This window comes from Gossypium raimondii, chromosome 9, assembly GCF_025698545.1.
Source record: "Gossypium raimondii isolate GPD5lz chromosome 9, ASM2569854v1, whole genome shotgun sequence".
Lineage (NCBI taxonomy): Eukaryota > Viridiplantae > Streptophyta > Magnoliopsida > Malvales > Malvaceae > Gossypium > Gossypium raimondii.
This window is the reverse complement of record NC_068573.1, coordinates 41,782,139-41,806,227: the sequence shown is the minus strand read 5'-3', so window position 1 is coordinate 41,806,227 and position 24,089 is coordinate 41,782,139. Positions and strand designations below refer to the sequence as shown.

General features: G+C 34.9%; 2 protein-coding genes across 2 annotated transcripts; one reads left to right on the top strand and one right to left on the bottom strand.

Annotated features, from left to right (window-relative positions):
• The first annotated feature begins 10,397 nt into the window (after positions 1 to 10,397).
• Positions 10,398 to 12,208, top strand: LOC105799819 (aldehyde oxidase GLOX). Its single transcript, XM_012630575.2, has one exon. It carries the CDS (start codon positions 10,469 to 10,471, stop codon positions 12,083 to 12,085), a length of 1,617 nt encoding a protein of 538 aa, XP_012486029.1. The 5' UTR covers positions 10,398 to 10,468; the 3' UTR covers positions 12,086 to 12,208.
• A 382-nt stretch (positions 12,209 to 12,590) lies between these two features.
• On the bottom strand, positions 12,591 to 16,204 carry LOC105799818 (protein NRT1/ PTR FAMILY 5.6). The gene is made up of 4 exons (XM_012630574.2): positions 15,909 to 16,204; positions 14,340 to 14,557; positions 13,717 to 14,261; positions 12,591 to 13,629 (listed from the first exon to the last, which is right to left on the bottom strand). The coding sequence occupies exons 1-4, from the start codon at positions 16,063 to 16,065 to the stop codon at positions 12,765 to 12,767; spliced, it is 1,785 nt and encodes a 594-aa protein (XP_012486028.1). The 5' UTR covers positions 16,066 to 16,204; the 3' UTR covers positions 12,591 to 12,764.
• Positions 16,205 to 24,089: the final 7,885 nt, after the last annotated feature.

Below are 24,089 nucleotides of genomic sequence, written 5' to 3'. Positions count from 1 at the left end.
AACCCGAAAAGGGCGACTCAAATTTTGGATCAAATTGGGGCATAAGGCAATCAGAGCAGCTCAAATTTTGATCAGATCGGGGCATATAGTGATCTTGCTATACCTGAATCAATAGAAAAGGGTAGGCGACATTTTGGGGCATCGACAAAGTCACTGTAGATCTCCTAAACACATGTCAAACTCAGAATGGTATTCAGAAAGTTTGTACAGAGAAGTTCGAGCTGCGATATCTGGGGCACCCAATTTTTATATTATTTATATTAAATTTGTTATTCTTGGAATACTTCATTCTTTTCCAATATACACATTCCCAATCAATTGCTTTATTATCTTTCTATTTTGATAATTTATTACTTTCGAGTTATGCCCAGAACCAACTTTATTCTTATCCATTGTTATGACCCTTTTTACAAGCATATTGCATTGGAATAATGATTAATGGACTAATAAAACTTTCACAAGGGAAGTTTTGCATATTACTCTAAAATTTTCTAAATAATACAGGAACCTGAAACAGGACTATTGTTTAGAACGCACCAAGTTTAAAGGAAGGAAAACTGAGAATGAAGAGTCTAAATTAAGTCATTCTTTTCAGATTTTGTTGTCAAAAATATTGATTGAGCAAAATGACAAGATGTCGCATCGGTAATAAGGCTTCAATAAATAAGCAAGCAATAACCACAAAGCAATAAGAAGAGGTTTCATCGGAAAAGAAATTCCTCATTTTATGCATTAGCATTTGGTATGACACCATTAGAATGGCATAAAGGACCAAAGAGCTTCACATTCTGTATCCTTAGGAGAAGATTGAGGAAATGCCACATATTTCTACTCTTGGATTACAGTAGGAGAATGATGATACAAATTTTGCGCCCCAATAGATTAAACTTTGAGGTTCACAGTGGGGGGCAACCTGGCTAAATGTTTCTTCAGAAAAGCCAGTCAAGCAAGAAGGCATCGTAGCACGTTAGTTACAAAGCCTTAATAAACTTCGAGTAATGGCAACCTAAGCGGGATCATTCTCAGAAAAATAAAATTTTGCATTCATGCAAACACCATTCACAAATGTCTATTTAGGAGCATTTGATTCATTTAGGACCAAAGAGCTTCACATTCTGTATCCTTAGGAGAAGATTGAGGAAATGCCACATATTTCTACTCTTGGATTACAGTAGGAGAATGATGGTACAAATTTTGCGCCCTAATAGATTAAACTTTGAGGTTCACAGTGAGGGGCAACCTGGCTAAATGTTTCTTCAGAAAAACCAGTCAAGCAAGAAGGCGTCGTAGCACGTTAGTCACAAAGCCTTAATAAACTTCGAGTAATGACAACCTAAGTGGGATCATTCTCAGAAAAATAAAATTTTGCATTCATGCAAACACCATTCACATATGTCTATTTAGGAGCATTTGATTCATTTAGGACCATAGAGCTTCACATTCTGTATCCTTAGGAGAAGATTGAGGAAAGGCTACATATTTCTACTCTTGGATTACAGTAGGAGAATGATGGTACAAATTTTGCGCCCCAATGGATTAAACTTTGAGGTTCACAGTGGGGGGCAACCTGGCTAAATGTTTCTTCAGAAAAGCCAGTCAAGCAAGAAGGCGTCGTAGCACGTTAGTCACAAAGCCTTAATAAACTTCGAGTAATGACAACCTAAGCGGGATCATTCTCGGAAAAATAAAATTTTGCATTCATGCAAACACTATTCACACATGTCTATTTAGGAGTATTTGATTCATTTTGATCATTCCATCCTAATCATTAGGCATAATTAGGTTCATTGTACAGGTCATGTTCCCCAGAGAACAGATCAATGAAGATCGCAGATCTTGCCTTCCTGCATTAACAGCGAAGCAGATCGAAGACACAAGCCTTACCTCCCTCAGTTGTAGTGGAGCAGGTCAAAGATAGTAGATTTTGCCTTCTTGTATTGACAGCGAAGCAGATCGAAAACACAAATCTTACCTCCCTCGGTTGTAGTGGAGTAGGTCAAAGATAGCAGATCTTGCCTTTCTGCATTGACAGCGAAGCAGATTGAAGACACAAGCTTTGCCTCCCTCGGTTGTAGTGGAGCAGATCAAAGATAGCAGATCTTGCCTTCCTGTATTGACAGCGAAGCAGATCGAATACACAAGCCTTGCCTCCCTCGGTTGTAGTGGAGCAGGTCAAAGATAGCAGATCTTGCATTCCTGTATTGACAGCGAAGCAGATCGAAGACACAAGCCTTGCTTCCCTTGGTTGTAGTGGAGCAGGTCAAAGATAGCAGATTTTGCCTTCCTGCATTGACAGCGAAGCAGATCGAAGACACAAGCCTTGCCTCTTTCGGTTGTAGTGGAGCAGGTCAAAGATAGCAGATCTTGCCTTCATGCATTGACAGCGAAGCAGATCGAAGACACAAACCTTGCCTCCCTCGGTTGTAGTGGAGCAGGTCAAAGATAACAGATCTTGCCTTCCTGCATTGACAGCGAAGCAGATCGAAGACACAAGCCTTGCCTCCCTAAGCGGTAGTGGAACAGATCGAAGATGGCGGATTTTACCTCCCTGTGGTTACAGTGGAGTACATTGAAGCCAATAATTCTATCTCTCAGGCAGTACAGTGGAACAGATTGAAGCCACAACAGCGAATCTCGCTTCCCCAACATTGCATTTAAAAGATTGAGGCCACAACGGTGAATCTTACTTTCCCAGGCGGTGCAGTGGAACAGATTGAAGCTATAACGGTGAATCTCGTTTCCCCGATATTGCATTTAAAAGATTGAGGCCACAACGGCGAATCTTACTTTCCTATGCAGTGCAGTTGAACAGATTGAAGTCAGAACGGCAAATCTTGCTTCCCCGACATTGCAATTAAAAAGATTGAGGCCACAACGGCGAATCGTACTTCCAGACGGTGCAGTGGAATAGATTGAAGCTACAAAGGCGAATCTTCTTTCCCCGACATTGCAATTAAAAAGATTGAGGCCACAACGGCGAATCTTACTTCCTAGGTGGTGCAGTGGAACAGACTAAAGCTACGACGGCGAATCTTGCTTCCCTGACATTGTGGTTAAATAGATTGAAGCTACAACAATGAATTTTACTTCCCTGGCGGTGTAATGAAATAGATTGAAGCTACGACGACAAATCTTATTTCCTGACATTGCAGTTAAACAGATTGGAGATGGTAAACCTTATCTCTCTAAAGTTGCAGTAGAGCAGATCGCATCCAGTCCTATTTCCCTAAACAGTCCTATCTCCCAAAGCAGTAGTGGAGTAGGTTGAAGATTGCAGATTCTGTCACCCTAAGCAGTAGTGGAACAGATCGAAAATAGCGAATCTTATCTTCCCAAGATAGTAGGGAAGTAAATTTAAACCACAAACCTCACCCCCTGAAGTTACAACAGAGTGGATTGAAGTTAAAAGTCTTGTCTTTTTAAAGTTGCAGTGGAATGGATCGAAGCAACAAGGCACAGTGGACTGGAGTGAAACTATTTGAGGAAGAGAAGCGCCAGAAGAAGTCAAAATTCAGCGACACCGGGCAAAAATTGGTCCATTTTGATGTCTTTGCTCTATTCTTGTTACACGACAATGAGTAAAGAGGGGCAGCTGTAGGGCCCAATTTTTTGACACAATGCCCAATCACCTAAACCCAAATCACCTAAGCCCAAAACCTATAGCCCAATATTCAAAAAACCCTAGCCCAACACCCAATAGCAGAAAACAACAAACCCTAACCCTAGGTGCGCCGCACCTAGGGCCTGCTGGTCAACCACCCCACCGCTGTAGCCACCAACTGCTCTGCCACTTACGTCGCGCACGTCCCATCCGTCCCATTACCACTTACCTGCAAAGCCAAAGAAGGAAATGAAAAGAAAAAATAATAGAACACAAGTTGTAAAATGGCTATAAAGCCATAGCAGCAACAAAAAAGAAAAGGGGGGAACCGATCTTGAGGTTTTGTAAAAACAGGGTCTTCTTCTCATTTTTTGTTAATTTTGTATGAATATTTTAGGAATAAAAAAGAGAAAAACAGATTCAAAAAAAAAAGAAATCTAAGGTGATTTTCCATTCTTTTTTTTTTACGCATTAGCCTTTTTTATTTCTTTCTCTATCAATGCAAGAACATAAAAAAATGAAAATAAAAAAAATTTACCTTTTTTTTAATTTTCCGACCACCGTGTATGGTGGCCGGTGTGACGCCAGCGACGACAGTGCGGCGGTCCCCTGGCCGGAACCTGGACTTAGTCCAGAGAGAAAATCCCCTCACTCTTTCTTTTTTTTTCTTTCTCAAATGCAAAATGATTTTTTTCCCCAAATAGTGGCTTTTATACCCTGATAAAACGACGCCGTTTTGGCCGGCGTCCTTAAGCCCCAAAACGACGTCGTTTTGGCTTTGACCCGATCCGCCCGACCCGCTCTAAGCCAGGATCCGCGTGTTTTTTAGCGGAAGGGCTAATTGCGCTTTCAGCCCTTCCGATTTTAAATGATTTTGCAATCGAGCTCTTTTGTTTTTTTTTGCCCTGTAATCTATTTTGCTTTACAATCTGGTCCACCTTGAAGCTGTGCGTTTTATAAGCGAGGGGTTATTTCCCTCTTTGGTCCTTCTTCCTTTCACGCCCTTCCGTTTTGGTCCTCCTCTGCCTATTTTATTATAGTTTTAACCTTTGAATTTTATTTTTAGTTCAAATTGGTCCATTTTGTTATTTTTGTTGTTTTATTAACTAATCTAGTTATTATTATTAAATTTTCCCTTTATGTATATATATTGACGCTACTATTATTATACTATTAGTTCCTCCTTATTATTGTTATATTTTTATTTATATTTACTTATTTAAATTTTAAATAAACTTGTCCTATTATATTACTGTTATATAACTATTTATATATCTTTACACCTTATTTTATATATATGTTTATATTTTCTTATATATCTATACTTCTTTATATATGTATTTTTATATATATGTTTTCTATACCTTATATATACATATATATATATTTATATACATATTCTTAATTTTCATATATATAAGTAATTCTATACTTTTTATATACTCTTTAATTTATATATATACATACTTTCATATATACATGTTTTATATATTTCCATTATTTTTATAATTCACATATATATCTTTATTTATTTTCTTCATGTACATGTCTGCTATTGTTATTTTATCTTGCTTAGGTTTGTCTGCATTTGGTATTTTTATATATTAGTCTCATTACTTATTTATATTTTGTTTTGCTCGTGATTATTTTACTTACATTATCATCATCATTTCATTACACCCATTTTTAGATTTCAAAAAGAAAATTTAAAAATATAAGTAATATTCGGTATTTTGGATCTTCGAGAGAATCGACCCCTAACGTATTGGGTTCCGATTTTCTTCGTTGAATTTAAATAATCGAGATTACTCTTTTAAAAATGATAAAAAGCTCGTTATCGAGAATTCAATACGTTGTGTCCTAACGCATTGGATGTGACACATTGTTTTCTCGAGACGAGGATTTTTCGAAATAAATGCAATATTCAATGTTTAATATTTTGAGAAATTGTGCCCTAACGTATTAGGTTGCGATTTCTTCATTTGATTTAAACAATTGAATATTCTTTTAAACTTTATTACACGGATCTTTTCAAACTCAAGTTTTAAACGATATCGGGAATTAAAAAAGGATCGTGTCCTAACTTACTGGTCGTGATCCCTTTTCTAATCCAAGATAGTTAAATATCTTTTAAATAAGCATTTTTCATTCGCGTATCGGGAATTCGAGACATTGTGTCCTAACTTACTAGATATGATTTTTTTCTCGAATAACGTGAAATATGCCCCTTTTCCTGAAAATTTTCAACGTTTTAATACAAGGATCGTATTTTTAAAATTCTTCAAAGTTTTCAATTTTCGACATTAAGACATTAAGTAATCAACTAGGTACCAATTTTGGGCGTATCGAGTGTGCTAATCATTCCTCGTGCGTAACCGACTCCTGAACCCGTTTTTCTGAATTTCGTGGACCAAACTTGTTGTTTTAATAAAATCAAACCGTTTATTAAAAACAACCACTTTTCGAGATGATCCAATCACACCTCATAAAAAAAGATTGGTGGCGACTCCCGTTTCATTTTTCAAAACCCAAGTCGACCCCGTTTTATCCAAAAAATGGTGTCAACATACATAATTTTGCTCGTGACCCAATTCTTCTTAGGATGTGGTGGATTGTGAAGTGGGAATGTGGATGGTGCTTGTGTTACGAAGGATCATAGTGGTGAAGTCGGCATTGTATCGAGAAACGCAAACGATTTTGTTCTTGAGACCTTTTGGAACCACTCAAAAGGGAAAACTTAATAGCATTGCAACTCAAATTTGCCAAGGACAGAGGCTATTCAGATATTGTGATTGAGGGCCACTCCATTATTGTGATCTACAAGCTCTGGCACTGGTTTATCCTTACTTGCGTTCACCTTTTAGAGGCTTACAACATCATTAGTACTTCCACTTCCACTTCTATTTCATTTTCTTTTATTAGTAGATTTGGTAACTCTATCGTGTTCCATGATTATGTAATGCGTGACAGATGCTGCATGAATTTTCTAACCTTAAAAAGAATCCTCTGTTATATTTTAGGCCAATATTAGCCATTGTATTTGTAGAGTTTCGCTCTTTATTCGCCCTCCACATTCCCATCTTCTATACAGTATATAGCTCCCCTTATTTCTCACTCAACTCCAAACTATATATCTTAACCCCTATATTATAGTAGTATTTTAGGCCGTTTATTGTTTGTTGCTGGTCTTTCTTTGTAATTAGTGACTAGACCTGCGGCCTGGCCTGATTGAAAAGCGAGAGAGTTTGTGCAAAAACATAGATCTGAAAAATGGGTTTGGGCAAAAATAAGGCCTATTTAAAAAATAGGTTAGGTCTTTTTGGCCTGGTTGGGCCGAATTCACAAAAAAAACAAAAAAAATTGCTATTTTTTTGTTATTTTAATGCTATTTTTTATTGTTTTCTTCCTATTTTGATATCATTTTACTATTATGCTACTACTATTTTGTTGTTATTGTTTGTATATTGTATAACACTTGTTTTATTGTTAATTTTGTTATTATTTTAGTGGCATTTGCTTGTTAAGTTGCATCTATTTTAGTGTTATTTAAGTATACATATTTTTAATTTATTTTTAATTTGTTGAGAAATATTTATTTTAATATTTTTAGTATTTTGATATATTATATATATTTAAAAATTATATAAAAATTAATACGGATGAATCAGGTCAAAATTTTAGTATTTTTATCCAGACTAAATTTAAGTAAAATTTAAATCCATTTTTTGAGTCGAACTTAGCCCAAACCTAATAAACGGGCCTAAATCTTTTTATTGGGCCTGAACCCACCCATTAACACCTTTGGTAATGACTCGGTATCTGAAATATAAATCATTTTGTCTTTACCTAAACCACTAAAAACTAATAAAAAGCCTTTTTCCTTTTCTTTTTCTTTTTAATTAAATTATTTAACACCGTATAAAAATTGAAAACTGAATGCATACAATATTTTCTTCCATACTTATCCCCATATTTGAATAATATAAACGGTAACGTTCTATCTCAAAAAAAGAAAAAAGGTCACAAGACGTCCTGAATTTCATATTAACCAAAACAAAATTATTTGAGAAATAATTATAAAAAGGAAAACTAACAATAAAAAGTTTCTTTGTCCCTTTTAATTTTGAGATTGAGTAAATTAATCTCTCTCAAATTGAGGGTTTAATTTTTATTTTATCAATTATTTTTATACAATTAACGGAAACTATAAACTATTGTGATTAATTGTTTTAATTGTTCACTTTCAAATTTAACGAGGACTAAACTATAAAAATTGTTTGGGATTAATTTACTTACTGTTAGAATTGTGAGGGAATGAAGTTTACCAAAGATTATCTAAGTGGCTTAAATTGCCATTCCTCTTGTAAAAAAGGGAAAAAGAAAGAAAGAAAAGATAATCCATAAGTTTATTGAAATCCATAGAATATTCTATGTAAGCTTTATCCATAAGTTTCCGAAGTGATGACCTCATCTTCTTCATCATTGGTCCAGTGGCTGTTTGAGTGGACATCATCTACCCACCCACTCCAATGCTTATAACGTCTCTCACTCCAAAAGATAAGCCTTTTTTCCTTTAAAAGAGTTGAGTTTCGCCGACAAAGCTGAACTACATAACTTGGAATTTAATTGGTGCTACCCAAATGAATAATAGAAAGAATTTCTGGAAACAGTGGGATATATCAGCTCGCAGTGAAGTGTGCAAATTTAATTGAAGCAAGCTTAGCAAAATGTTAGAAACTAAAAACCTCGGCGATTTAACCCAAAGGAAATAAAAATTCAACATCTTTAATCAGGTACACAACATATCATTAAAATCCAGAATGTATCCACTTTTTTCAGCTAATCAAAATTTACACATTTTTCTTACTTTCTTATATTTTTACTTTTTTTTATATATGTCTACTTTTTACATTTTATTTTTAGATATTCTATATATTGAAAATAAATAATTATATAATACAATCTTAATCTATCACATCATTTTCTTTTAGTGTGGCCATTTGTATGATGCCAAATTCAATGATTAATCTGAAAAACAATTCACAGATTAAATTTTAAAATTTACCATAAATATATCCTTATCCCTTAAACAAAAATAATTTTTATTTGAATAAACCTTACAGCAAATTTGATGGTTTTGCTTGGTAATTTCAGTTGTATTGTCTGAATTTTTTTTAATATTACGATGAAATATATGAATTTAATTTTTTATACCTTTAAATGCCAACTATTTTGTCTTTATTTGCCTTTTTAATTATCCTACAAATAAGGTCTTGTTATTTGTCTTGATAAATTACATTTTAAGTATTAAATTTTATAAGTATTGAATTTATATTAAAAATATTTTAGTTAATAACTAAAATATAAGTACGGAATATAATTACATTGTCAATAGATTTTTTAAAAATAAAATAATTATAAAATATAATTAAAATATTAAATATTAAGAAAGTTAAATATTTTTATTATATTATTACATCTTAAAGATAAATAACATCATTTTAAATTCACTTTGAGATATTTTTCACTTTATTGATAATATAAAATCATTAAAATATTTATTTATATGAAACAAACATCTTTATTCAATATTCGTATAACATATAATAAAGGGGTAAGGGGTCAATTATTCAGTTACAAGTTCCTATGGTGGCCATTTTGTACTTAGCACATTGAATCAGTGGACACCTTCAAACAGTGGTTTTTCCAAAATTTAAAACCCTCCAACACCCCACCCACAATAAAACACAAAACCACGCTTACACAACTAACCACTGCATAGCCTTAGATGCTGAACCACCACGTGTCCTTATCCCTCAATATAGTCCTTAAGCAATATTGTAAATATTGGGTTGTTGACCTCAATACTTACATATAAACAAAATATTTAAATATTGATTTTTTTTTCCTTTTATTCGATTTTATATCATCGGTTCAATTGGACTATCCACTTCACTTTAAGCATCGTTGTCTTTCAATTAAAATTGTGCCCCAATGTTTATTTTATATTATAGGATAAATCTTGTTATTCATTTTAACTTGATGGGATGAAACAGTTGAGTCAACATGTTCTCGACGAAGATTAAGTCATCTGATGTCCAAATGGTCTTCTCGAAATGGTGAGCTCACAATTGACTTCTCAGCTTTTTAGTGACAAATTTATCATTCGAACATTTTTCTAACTTGCCACGTATCTTGACATGAGTGGAGATATAATAATTATAAATAAAAAAATAACGCCGTCATTATATATATGACAAAATAGTGTCATATTAGTAATGAAATATAAGGAATCAATTCACTTAAGATAAAAGAGTTTAGATCAAATTAAATGAATGTATAAAGATTTTTGCCTAAACCTATTATTATAACTTATATAGGAAACGTCAAAATATGATTTAATGACACAATTTTAATGGAGACACCATTTATTACTTTATCTTACAATGATCAATTTTAATATTTTTTTATAGAGAAGCCACAATGCAATTAGGATATATTAAAATGACTGTTATGTTATTTTCCACCTTTTAATCACATATAGCTCGACAGTTTCTTACGTGCCAATATATAATGGAATTTAAGGACCCACTTTTACAACGTTACCGTTGAATTGAGTGACCACACTCTCGTCTCAAGCTTTTCCTTTTTCACTCTGATTTCGTAGCATGCAATGTAGATTCACGTACGATCATTAGATTCTTCGTGATCCAACGGCTCACGTTTACGTCCTTACTCCGAACCTTCCTGCACTCTATAACTCTTCAGCTTACTTTATAGTAGTGTCTTTTTGCTACTTTCGTGTCCACTCCACTCCCCTCCTCTCTCTCTCTCTCTCTCTCTCTCTCTCTCTCTCTCTCCTTTGCAATGGCGAAATATGCTTCTTCTTCCCGATGGCTTCTTCAAAGCTTAATTTTTACGATTCTATGGACGGTAAGGGCTCAGCTCCCGGGCACATGGGAACTTCTAGTCCCAAATGCCGGCGTAGCCTCCATGCATACGGCGGTTACCCGGTTTAACACGGTTGTTCTTCTGGACCGGACCAACATCGGACCTTCCCGTAAAATGCTTCCGAAAGGTCACTGCCGTATCGACTCGAACGACGTCGTACTTAAAAAGGATTGCTTCGCTCATTCCGTCGTTTTGGATCTGCAAACCAACCAAATCCGGCCGTTGATGATACTCACCGACACTTGGTGTTCATCGGGACAGTTCCTCCCCGACGGAACACTTGTACAAACTGGAGGAGACTTGGACGGGTTTAAAAAGATCCGGAAATTCGAACCGTGTGAACCTGGAGAGTTTTGCGACTGGGTGGAGCTGAAAGACGTGGAGTTAGCTAATGGCCGATGGTATGCAACGAACCAAATATTACCGGACGGAACGGTAATTATCGTCGGAGGGAGAGGAACGAACACCGTCGAGTACTATCCGCCGAGGAAAAACAAGAAAGGCGCAATTGAACTGAAATTCTTAGCTGACGTGGAAGATAACCAAATGGACAACTTATACCCTTACGTCCACCTCCTTCCCAACGGTCACCTTTTCATCTTTGCCAATAATAAAGCGGTGATGTACGATCACGAGGGCAATAGAGTAATTCGAGATTACCCAGCATTATCGGGGGGCCCACGGAATTATCCCTCAGCTGGATCGTCGGTGATGTTAGCCCTTGAAGGGGATTTTTCAACGGCTGTGATTGTCATCTGCGGTGGAGCTCAATACGGAGCTTTCATCGAGAGGAGTACTGATACCCCGGCGCATGGTAGCTGTGGGCGCATTGTAGCCACTGATCCAAAACCGGGTTGGGAGATGGAGGATATGCCATACGGACGGATCATGGGAGATATGGTGATGCTGCCCACGGGTGATACTTTGATCATCAACGGAGCTCAAGCCGGGACCCAAGGGTTTGAGATGGCTTCCAACCCGTGTTTATACCCGGTTCTATACCGACCGGATCAACCAGTTGGTTTACGGTTCATGACTTTAAACCCGGGAACAGTTCCCCGAATGTACCATTCAACCGCCAACTTGTTACCCGATGGGCGGGTTTTAATTGCAGGTAGTAACCCACATTATTTTTACAAATTCGGTGCTGAATTTCCGACGGAATTAAGGCTGGAAACATTTTCACCTGAGTATTTATCCCCGGATCGAGCCAATGTTCGACCGGTAATCGAGGGAATTCCCGAGACGGTACGTTATGGCGAGGCGTTCGATGTATTTGTGTCAGTTTCACTACCGGTCGTGGGAATCATCGAGGTCAATTTCGGGAACGCACCTTTTGCTACACATTCGTTTTCACAAGGTCAGAGATTAGTTAAAATTAACGTTACGCCGTCAGTTCCAGATGGTGGCCGGTACAGGATTAAATGTACAGCACCACCAAATGGAGCGGTTGCTCCGCCAGGTTATTATATGGTTTTTGCTGTTAACCAAGGGGTTCCAAGTGTCGCTCGTTGGGTTCATTTAGTTGCTTAAATTGTTTAGTCGTATTGCAAAGATTTGCAATTGTATTAACTTTTCCAAGTCTTAAAATTCTCAACTGTTTATATATTTGTGTTGACATTAATACAAGACTAAGGAGTGAAGTTGCATACTAAATATTTGGATTAAATTAAAAATTCTCTATTTTGCATCCATTTTTATTTTTAAATTGAGAATGAAAAATGGAAACTAAAGTAGTTTTGATCGTATGGCTTGGGTAAATGCTACAGTATCTTACTTGCACAAGTTTTTACTGTAATGGGGCTGGACACTGATATTGTTGCATAAAGGCAACGGATTTCTTGCATCTATTTGTACCCAACTAAAAGGAAAAGGACTTGGGAAATTCAATAAATGCTTTTTCATAACAGTCCTTGGTATACAATTACTAGCCAAAGGATTTCTTGCATCTATTTTGTTGTCTTACTAACTAGTCATCTCTAAACCTTGTAACATTTAGTGCAACGACCCAAACCTTAATTTGATCTGAAAAAGAAAATGGACAAATTCAAGTTGATTTACTGATAGAAAGATATTACAAGCTGATACAAGCAACAAATTGAGCTTTACTACTACGCTACAATCTCATAACTTGCCTTGATTGAAGACTAGGAAACACTAAACAATAGCACCAATATCTTTATTTATGTGAAGACACAACGAGTTATTAATGTTAAGCCATGGATCCAGCAGCATCATGGTCATCTTCATTGCAATTAGCGACAGCCAAGCTCTGGACATTTTTGTAAGAGTAACGCTTTGCCACGAAAACAAAGAGGAGCAAGTTCGCCATGGTCATAATTGCCAATAGCCAGTAAAAATTGTCTAAGCGGCTGCTGTTCAAGTCTTTGCCGAACCAGCTCTTCCCTCCCTTCTCAGTGACGTGATCAGCGAGCGTTATGAGCAGGCTGCTAAGGAAGTTTGCAGCTCCAATCACGCTGAGGTAAAATGCAATGCCTAAGCTTCTCATGGAATCAGGTACTTGGTCATAAAAATACTCTTGCAAGCCCACCAGGGCGAATCCATCTCCTGCACCGATGATGAGGAACTGGGGTGCTAACCAGAATACACTCATTGAGAGGGAGCCATTCACTGGGTCCTTTTTGACTGCACCTAATCTCTTTTTCTCCACAAGGGCTGCAACTATCATTGTAGCGATTGAGAAAAGCATCCCAATGCCAATCCTCTGGAGGATTTTGATGCCTCGTTCGTTTCCAGTTGCTTTCCTTAGTATTGGTACGAGGATCTTTTCATATATGATTACCGACGTTATCATTCCAATGGCGGCTAGAGAGTAAATGGAAGCTGGTGGGATGAGAAAACCGCCAATGTTACGGTTCATAACGACACCTTGTTTGATGAAGAATGTGGCAGCTTGGGCTACGCAGATTCCAAAGGGTAATGTTGCTAGCCATATGGGAATCATGTTGAGAACAAGTTTCATCTCCTCAACCTTGGTCACTGTTACAAGTCTCCATGGATCCTGTTTCTCAAATGAATTCTCCTTCTCCTCAACAATGGCTGCTCTATCAAGGAACCTGAGAGGCACAGCGCATGAGTAAAATTATAAAGAGGAATGGAAATCAATATAAAAGTCTTAAAAGTGTTTTTTTTCCCTATCTTACTTAAGTTTCTTGGTGTGACACAGAAGCCTCCCCTGAGCCTTTTGGGAGTTGGGAACTTCATACAAATCCGCAGGATTGGAGGGGTGGGGCAATTTTCTTTTAGAAATGGCAGCTACTAAAACCTGTAACATTGGAGTTAAGGGGCTTCCCGATGGCATCCTGTAACGATAATACGGCCTGCCAATGATGAAGATTAACAGCGACGAAGCCATTACTACAGTGAGAATAATATCCGCAATGCCCCAATTGACATGGTCTTGAACGTATACAATTACAGTGACGCCCAATAAGAGTCCAGAGCAAAGACCAGAGTTCCACCAGTTGAAGAAAGACATCTTGTTCTTTCTCTCCTGTGGGTGATCATCGTCGAACTGGTCAGCTCCAAAGCTCTCCAATGAAGGTTTATGGCCTCCCGTTCCAATGGAGATCAAGTATATGGCAAGGAAAAAGGCCACTTCATGAGCCTTCCTTGGCTCAGCACACACATCACCCTCGCATGCTTTTAAGCTTGGTACAAACCAGGACATTGTCAACAGAATCAATCCCTGTTTATTACAGAGTGGTTAATCCCGAATCAAAATGATGGAAAGTGGAAGAGAATTGGGAGTAGGATGTATAATTACCAAAAGGTAGACAATGGTTGAACAAAGAACAGTAAAAAAGCGGCCCAAGTAAGCATCAGCAATGAAACCTCCAAACAATGGCATCAAGGTGGTGACACCAGCCCAGTAGTTGACACTCCTCGCTGCAGTTTTGAGGTCTTGGTGAATCACCTTGGTGAGGTAAATGATTAAACTCGTTGCTATCCCAAAGTAACTCAGCCTTTCACTGAACTCGATTGCTGCCACCCCCACATGAATCACCACAGTAAAAAAAAAAAAAAAAAACCTTTCTTATAAAATTTCAACAAAGATTATATTCCATATATCACAATACGACACGAAAAGGAAAATAACAACAATGCTAGCTAACCCTGATGATATGGACTTTAGGCATTTGTTCTTGTTCTTAACTGCAAATTAGAGGCTACATTTTGACTAAAAAAAAGCAGTAGGGCCTTTGTTTTATAATGATATTTGGGATTGTGACTGTGTGGGTAGACAAGAATAAATCGGTCGACTTAAGAATATCATCAAGATTTCTTGATGTCGACTTATACAAACCCAACAACCAATTAATATATCAACTTGCACCGTTGCTTAAATAAAAAAAAAATCACAGCCCAAATTAATTATTAAAAAAAAAACCCAAAACTGAAAATTTTCAAATACATCGAGATGAAAGCAGCAGTGGAAAACAGGACAACCCATTGCATAAAGAAAGTCAAATAATAGTGCTACTCCCACTGATCTCTTAATTAGGGTTTATGGTTCATTCAAGCTATATCGGTGTACGAGATTTCCTAAGCCCCTTCTCTGGTGATGAGCAGATTACTAGGATGAAGCCGGGGCATCTGACACCAGCACTCATATTATTCAGTGAGTGCTGCAGTGGGCCCCTCTCCCACCTTCACCCTTATTTTTGTTTTTTTGTTGCCATTATCTCTTATACTTTGTATGTATGCCATTTAGATGTATGGCTAACTTTGTTCCTTCATGGAAAACTACTCCTAGATTTGTATTAAGGCCAGTTCGATGAGAATCATGTAAAACTGACTTTCCAATAATTACTTCTATTCTCTCTCTTTCTTTTTCTTTAATACAATTTCTACACCATCACTCAATACTCTCAAGAACTATCACGGTACTAAATGAATTAATACTCAATCCTCACAAATATTTATAACAGTTATATATATATATATATATATATATATATATATATATATGTTGTAATCCATGGTTTTTAACAGTCGACCATTGATTCATTTGCAAACTTATTTATCACTTACTATAAATACCAATAGTATATACATATATTTATGCAACTTCACACGTTGACATATAATCTCGTGTGTAGAGTTTAAAAGCTCAGGGTAAGGGATGAGTTGATGCATTTAATAGGAATCTGAAAAAGTAGTTATCTAGGGTGGACTAGTGTCGTCGTTGGAGTTATCTTGTAAAAACTGACATTATAGGTGTCAAGTAGTGATGTAACGTCATTGGCTTAGCATGCAACAACAGCTAAATGAAACAGAAAGAAAAGAAGAAGAAGAAAATGCATGCTTGAAAACGTTTTCATGGCAACCTTACCGATGATAAAGAGAGAAGCTTTCCAAGCACCAGTGGAAGCTCGAAGGGGAAGTCTTCCTTTATGATCAACAGAAGAATCATAAACCCATTTCTCGTCATCGTCATGATCATCAGTAACATTAATATTTCTCATTTCATTTCCTTTTGTCTGCTCCATTTTGCTACTTCCCTTGCAGCTCTTATCTCTACCTTAAAGCACAAAGAAAAGCAAAGAAATAATATTTAAGAATTTCCCAATAGTACTATATGTTTATGGTTTGATAGTAAAGGAGAGGGAATGGGTGATTTGTGGGAGAAAAGCTATGCCTTGGACCTCCTTTTATAGGGGAAAGATATTTGCTTTCTTTATGCATGGATAATAAATATTAATTAAATTCATCCCCAACCAAAAAAAAAAAAAAAGCGGTGACATGGTTATAAAATTCGAGAACTGAAAAATTAATAATATTTGATACATTATCAGTACATAAGTTTCATGCATCATTAATGAAATATATTAAGTAAAATAATAAAGTTGATAAATTTATTTAATTATAATTAAATTTTATTTTTCTTTACATAGCAAAACTTCTCTAATTGGATTTTAAGATTTTTGGCTATCAGACAATTATTTCATTGATTTTCAACCAAAAAAAAAAAATCTTCTTTTCTTGCTTTTAGATTTGTTGAACACTTTTAATTCTTATATTTGGCTGTATGATGGTTCCGCAGGTGTAACTATTTGGAATTCCTCTCTAAACATTGTTTTTCAACGAAAACACTGTCAGTATTATTTCATTGGTACCATAAGCAGACTTGTTGCAGCATGCAATGCTTAATTGTTTGTCATAAGCAGTGGAGATATCATAGCCATAAGCACCGTAAATTGAAGCACTATGTACTAGTAGAAGGCTCAGGCAATTCTCAAGATTCTATGATGGATGGATTCATGTGTTCGATGATTAAAAATCAATGAAAAGGAAAAAAATTCCAAACCCCAGATTAAGAGCTGAAATCCCAATTCAAAGAAGAAATTGTTATAACTTTTATTTTGGTAATGATTTAAGAGTTGAAATCTGAATGAAAATTAACCACAAAATAAAATTCAAATGTGCTGTTGATTAGAAATGGCATCAATACCAATTCCATATATTTGTTTTTCATGTCATTGTCAAATAGTAATAAAAAAAAAGGGGGGAAGTTTACATATATAGAGTACTTGGTGAAATTCTATTTCCGGTATAATATTCCATAATTGAATGCTTATGGTTCAAACAAATTATTTTGTTAAATGTCCCTCTATCTTTACTCCACCATACATCTTCTTTACTCCACTATTGCTTTTCTGTGAATATTCTCAAAGTGAATTATATGTGTATATATACACCCTTATCAATGTATAATCTACCATTAATTCTCCCATGCACAAACTTCTGCTTTCAAAGTTTAGTGAAATGTTCAATGATTTAACTCTAGTTTATGTTTTCCTCTTTGCAAAGGACCTTTTAGCCACTCTAAAGTGCTACCTAGCTAGAATAGAAGTGGTGCACATTTTTTTTCCTTTAAAGAAGAAAACAAAAAGAAAAAAAATAAATTTTTTTTTGGTGGAAGTAGTAGTTCGATTATCCCCTTTTCTCTTCACCATTATATTCATTATTCTTAGTCTTACTCATGACTATTATAATAATCAATAATCAATAACACTGTTCATTAGAAAGGTGATCCACCATTATATACTCACATATATTTTATTCATTTTATGATCTAAATTTAATCTTGTTCGGATTGATGTGGTATCGAAATAAAATTCTCCCAATAATAAATTAATAACGATTTTAAATTTTAAACTTGATCCAAATATCTATAATATTTTAATTGTAAGAAAAAGAGTTAAGGATAAGATTTGAAGTCTATTTGATAATAAAATCTATAGGCCAAATCGTGCTTAAAAAGGAATACAAAAAACTTTAATTAAATGGTATCATTTGATTCATTGAATTGTGGCATTAAGATTAGATCCTTTCCGAAGCTTCTACCCCACCCATACATAATTAAATAGTTACCTCAACTATTGGAAAAATTAGTAACATGATCATGTCCGCTCAAAAGAGATGAGACTGCTTCTAATTTAGCCATATTTTGGATAATACCCCTAGTGGCATCCGTTTTTATATGTCACCTGGTTTATAAAGCCAAAATACCTTTGTCAAAATTACTAATAATCGTTTTAAATAACCTCAACTTACTTCATTGCTGACATATTAGATTCATGATTAAGGTTATGTTGTCATTTTGAGTTATATTAATATTAGGTTTATTTAATTTTATTTTGGAACGATGTTAATATTAAAATTATTTATGTAATTGTAAGGTTTTTTTTTTTTGTATGTTACAAATTAGGGGATTAAGATGTTATTTGCATACTTGAACCCTGAATCTTAAGTTATTAATATAAAAATTGTTGAGTCAAGTTTTTGAAGTGACCTACTAAGTGTTAGTTGGAAGTGGTCACTTCTATCGATCCTGCGACAGTTTAGTAACTTGCTATATTTGGAGTTGGTAATTTATTGAAACAAAATTTTTGGGCTTTGAATTTTATTGATATTGTGAATATATGGAAGCTCAACATTGAAGACCAATTCATTTAAAGCTACTATCCTTGAAGATTGGACTGGACTAGATCGATCAATTGTGGAGAATCAATCGAGATTATATTAAAGACTTCTTTAAAGAATGAATCTCCATTAGTGTGTTATTACTGCTATTTTTAGCTCCTATTATTGAGGGGTTGGATTGTAATTTATCTCTAGTATGTTAGTAAGTCTTAAAAACTTCTATATATTGAGAAACTTGCATAGGTATTGTAAGAGAGCATAAAGAACACTTTATTGTTTATCGAGGAACTTATTTTGTGAGTGCATATGAAGAGTAAACATACTGTGTTTACAACCTAAATTCTCTAAATTCTCAATGGGAGAATTTAGAGATGAGTGTTATAATCTTTAGGTACAACAGTGAGGTCTCTATACTTGAAGATTGATAGAGCGAGGTTCATTTGTTGTATTGTGGACTAAAGATAGTGAAATTACTCACTAAGTTAGGTTTCGCAAATGTAAGGAAACCAAACTGTGTAAATAAACCTTTATGTTCTTTGTTTACTCTATTTACTTGTTCATCACAGTGGCAACCAGAGTGGTCATTGCGGCCTAACACTTCCATTCAACACATACATTTCAAAGCAATTAGCACATACAAGTTCCTACAGAATTTAAACCATTTGTTCTTTTATATTGTTGGCAAATTGCAAATTAATTAATTCAAAGTATTTTTGTTTTAATTTTGATGGTGGAATTCAATTTCTTGAAACAATTTTAAAAGATGGATTGGAAGATTAATCACATTCTATTGAAATCTTAACATGGAAAAACACCAAATGCTTCTTTAAGTGTGTTATGTGTGTTTTACACCTTTATAACATGAGGTTTGTGGTGTCATGAATGTATTTACATGATTATGACAAGGAAACACAATCACATAAAACTTATACGATTAGAAAATGTCATTCGATGTATATGTTTCTTTGTCTGCTCTTGTGGCACATCTTTGGATCTTATTCTTTTTCTTATTTCTTCAGTTTTTTGGTGTTTTGTTTTGATATTTAGTTACGATCTATCTAAGTTTAGTCTTCTTGAGGCATTGGATTTGATCTGAATCCAATGGAGGAAGGAATGGCAAAACTAAACATTGATGATGGTGAAGATGAGGCTTGGTTTCTTCCAAGTTATGAGAAAAATCAGAATTCAATGTATGGATTATGTTTGGTAGGATTTTTTTAACGGGAAGTGTTGTCCATTTCTCGATCATGAGAAATATGATGGAAAATTTATGGCACCCTGTTGGGGGGTTCAGATTACAAATCTGGGGGATAAACGCTATCATTTCAAGTTTTTTCATGAACTTGATGTGGAATGGGTGGTTAATGGAGCACTGCGGATGTTTAATAATCATCTTTTAGTTATTCATCGTTTACAAAAAAATGAGAATTCAATGCAAATTCTGTTAATGTATTCTTCTTTTTAGATTCAGATCCATGATATACCTCCAGGTTATCTTTTGGAGTGTGTGACAAAGCAATTTGGAAATTTTATTGGAAAATTCATTGAGTATGATGCGAAGCAAGCGAGTCGAGGATTTCAGAATTATTTGTGTATTCAAGTACAATTGGGTATACGAAAGCCATTAAAACAACGAAAAAAATATGATTTCTCATTCAAGATTCGTTTATGCAAGTTTTCGATATGAGAAACTTACGTTCTTTTGCTTTTTGTGTGGTTGTTTAGGCAATGGTGATAGCTTTTGTCTCATTCGTTTGAATCAAAGAAGTAAGGAGTTGGAGTGTGGATGAGACCTTTTGTTGAAAATGCAACCAAAAAGGGCCATTATGATGACCAGCGTGTGGCTTCGAGAAGCGGGTGATGCAGAATTTATGAGAGCCAATTTAGGAAAGCAAGCAGGAGAGCAAAATCTATGGACTAAAAATAGGTGAGAATCGTGGCAGATCATAAACCCAATCTTAGGTTTTAATTTGGAGGGATCTTCAAATAAATAGGATGTGAGAGTGGCGAGATCTTTAGGTGGGCCAACCTAGGTACAAATGGAACATGATTTGGAGGAAAGCCTATTGGAAAATGTTGATGTGAAGAAAAGGCTTTATTTGGATAGGTCGAATTCCAATATTTCTAAAAATTTAGATTTTTTAGAATTTAATGATGAAAGTGAAAATGCTTGTTTAAACAGACATCGGCAACTGCCATTAGGCAAGCCGATTGGAAGTAATAAAAATTTTGAGTTGGAACGTTCGTGGTTTAAAGAATTTAGGGACAGGTCGAAGAATTCAACATATGCTGAAAACAAATCGTTCCCAAAATTGTCTTCTTAATGGAGACGAAATTGAATGCTAGAAGGATGGAGAATGTTTGGAGAAGGTGGGGTTTTCATAATGGTATTGATGTTCTAGTTAATAGGACAAGAGAAGGTTTATGTTTCGCTTGGACAGGTGATGTTACTATTCAATTATATAGTTTCTCGACAAATCATATTGATGTTGAGATTAGTCAGGAGGAGGATAGTTAAAAATGGTGAATGACTAGATTTTATGACTCTTCATTTTCTCGGGATAGAGCCAACACTTGGAACTTATTGAAAGGACTCGGAAGAAACCAAGATTTACCTTGGATGGTGTGTGGTGACTTTAATGAAATTTTGCATGCTAATAAAAAATTTGTGGGAGTGCCGAGAGATGAAAGTCGAATAGAGGATTTCCGTAGGGTTTTAAACAATTGCCAGTTAGAAGATATTAGGTTTTCGGGGCCTTGGTTCACATGGGAAAGAGGAAACTTGCCGAAAATAAACATCCGTGAAAATTTTGATCGGGGGTTGCAAATTCAACTTGGATGACTATTTTTTGGAGTTCTCTCTTCGACATTTGCCTCATTCAGTATTGGATTATTGTCCTCTTTTTATTGTTACGAACAGGGAAGAAAGGAGGTGCATGAAGAGGAAGTCTTGTTTTGAGGCTTGGTGGATCTTGGAAGAATCTTATGAACAAAAGGTTTGTAGTATATGGGAGGCGAATAAGGGAAATGTTTTAGAGCGTCTCGCTATATTGTGTAATGGCTTGAAGGATTAATTCAAAAAAATTTAAAAAAAAATTAAGGTTGGACTATCAAGGTTTCTTTCGAGGAAACTTGAAGAGTTGAATAATAGTGACAGAGATAAGGGGCTTCTTCTCGAAATGTTAGAGGTAAAATTTCATCTTAAAATGGAAATGGAGAAATAAGAAACTTATTGGGAATAACAAACGAGGGTAAACTGGCTAAGGATGGGTGATCAAAACACGTCTTTTTTTCATAATTTCCTGACTCAAAGAAAGCGAATGAACCTTATCCAGGTTTTGCAAAACGCGAATGGCCAAATTTTTGATGATAAGGAGATAGAGGAGATTACTAGAAATTATTTCATAGATCTCTTTTCCACAAGAGAGATCAATGATTCGAATCATATTCTCATGGGGGTGAATAGGTGCATTTCAAAGAAGATGAACCAGGCATTGATTGATGTATATTTGAAAGAGAAAATCGTTTTGGCAATAAAAGGTATAGGGCCAACTAAGGTGATGGGACCGAATGGTTTATCGGCCGTTTTTTTTCCAGAAGTTTTAACATATTATTGGAAAAGATATATGTGCATTCTGTCTTGACATATTAAACAGAGGTAAGCCTTTTGAAGCCATGGATTGTAATATAGTGCTCATTCCTAAGGTGACTCAGCCTACCAATTTAATGACCTTTCGCCCTATCAGTCTTTGTAATGTTCTTTATAAAATAATTTCTAAGATTGTTGCTAATTGTCTTCAAAAGTTTTTTTATGTTTGTATATAAGAAGCACAAAGTGCTTTTGAGCCAGGGCACTTGATTACGGATAATGTTCTAATTGCATATCAAATTCTTCATACTTTTAACCAATAAAGAGTGGGAAGGAAAGGTTTCTTAGCATTAAAATTGGATATGAGCAAGGCTTATGACAAAATGGAGTGATCTTTTTTAAGAAGTGTGATGCTTAAAATGGGTTTTGCTGGATCATGGGTGGATTTTCTCATGCATTGCACCTGTACAGTGTCGTATTCTATTGTTCTTAATGAGGAAAAATGAAAGACTTGTAGACCTAGCAGAGGTTTAAGGCGAGGGGATCCCTTGAGTACCTATCTTTTTTTGCTTTGTTGCGAGGGTCTCTCATCACTTATGAGGATGGCAAGATAGGAAGGTTTATTACAAGGGGATAAAGTTTGCCGTAGGGGACCTCATATCTCACACTTGCTGTTTGTGGATGATTACATTTTGTTTGGAGATGCAACTGAGGAAGAGCACAAATCATTAAAAGGATATTTGAAGAGTATGAGGAATGCTTTGGTCAATGTGTGAATTTTGAAAATTTCACAGTTTACTATAGCTCAAATGTTTCAAATCGGGATAGAATGTTAGTGTCCCAAGTCCTGAATGTTTGTAGCTCATCAGACCCAGAAAAGTAGTTAGGATTGCCAAACATGGTTGGGAGGAGGAAAAAATAGGTGTTCCAGATTATTAAAGACTGGATGAGGACGGAAATTAATAGTTGGAGTTTGAAACACTTGTCTCAAGGAGGGAAGGAGATTTTTATTAAATCTGTTTTGCAAGCTATACCTAAATACTCCATGACATGTTTTTTACTTCCAATTTCATTTTATTTGAAATTGGAGTGTATATGTTGATCCTTTTGGTGGCAAAAAGACCGTGGAAAACGTGGAATCGATTGGAGTGAGTGGAGCCGTTTATGTGAATTGAAAGATAATAGGGGTTTGGGTTTTTGATGTTTAGCAAAAGTTAATTTAGCGTTTAATTAATTATCTGAATTCCTTGTTATGGTGCATGTTAAAAGTAAAGTATTTTTCGGATATTGATTTTTTTTAAGTGCAAGGCTAGGGAATATACATTTTTATACTTTGAAGAGTGTGTGAACGGCAAAAAGAAGTCTCTAAGCTGGAATGGGCCGATAAATTTTAAATTTTAAATTTTAATGTAGATTCAAATTAATATATATATATATATATATATATATATATATATATTACTATAGAGAAATGATGAAGCTTGAAACCAAATGGAAGCAATGAATTTGTGTTAGTGATCAAAATAAAATATAAATTTATGAGGAGTGAAAGTTAAAATTTAATGTTAAAAGAGATTAAATTAATAATTACTTTTAGAAGGACTAAATATGATTTTTTCTTTCATTTATGTTATAAATATATTTATTAAAATTTATATAAAAATAAATGATGCTTTAATTGCAATACGTAAAATTAAATGTTTATGAATACAAAATCGAATTTTAAACCTTATGCTAATCAACTAAAATCCACATAAATTTTTAATTGAGCGAATTGGCATGATTATCTTTTATAAAATATAAAAGATAAAATCACACTCATAATAATATAACTTAATTTGCAATAAAAAAAGGAGAGAATATTCTTTAATAATTTTCCGACTAAATTAGAATCTAGTTGATATGCATGGTGATGTTTATTCAAATATAATTATAAGTATTTTTTATTGCTTTATAAAATATAATTTTATTTGAAAAAATGATAGTTCTTCAACTAAG

Bases quoted from the DNA above. Each gene is read 5' to 3' on its own strand.
- LOC105799819 (XM_012630575.2), top strand. From the start codon at position 10,469: ATGGCGAAATATGCTTCTTCTTCCCGATGGCTTCTTCAAAGCTTAATT.
- LOC105799818 (XM_012630574.2), bottom strand. From the start codon at position 16,065: ATGGAGCAGACAAAAGGAAATGAAATGAGAAATATTAATGTTACTGAT. The intron at 14,262-14,339 runs GTAATTATACAT...TGTAATAAACAG, and splicing joins CAACCATTGTCTACCTTTTG to GGATTGATTCTGTTGACAAT. The intron at 13,630-13,716 runs GTAAGATAGGGA...TGTGCCTCTCAG, and splicing joins TGTCACACCAAGAAACTTAA to GTTCCTTGATAGAGCAGCCA.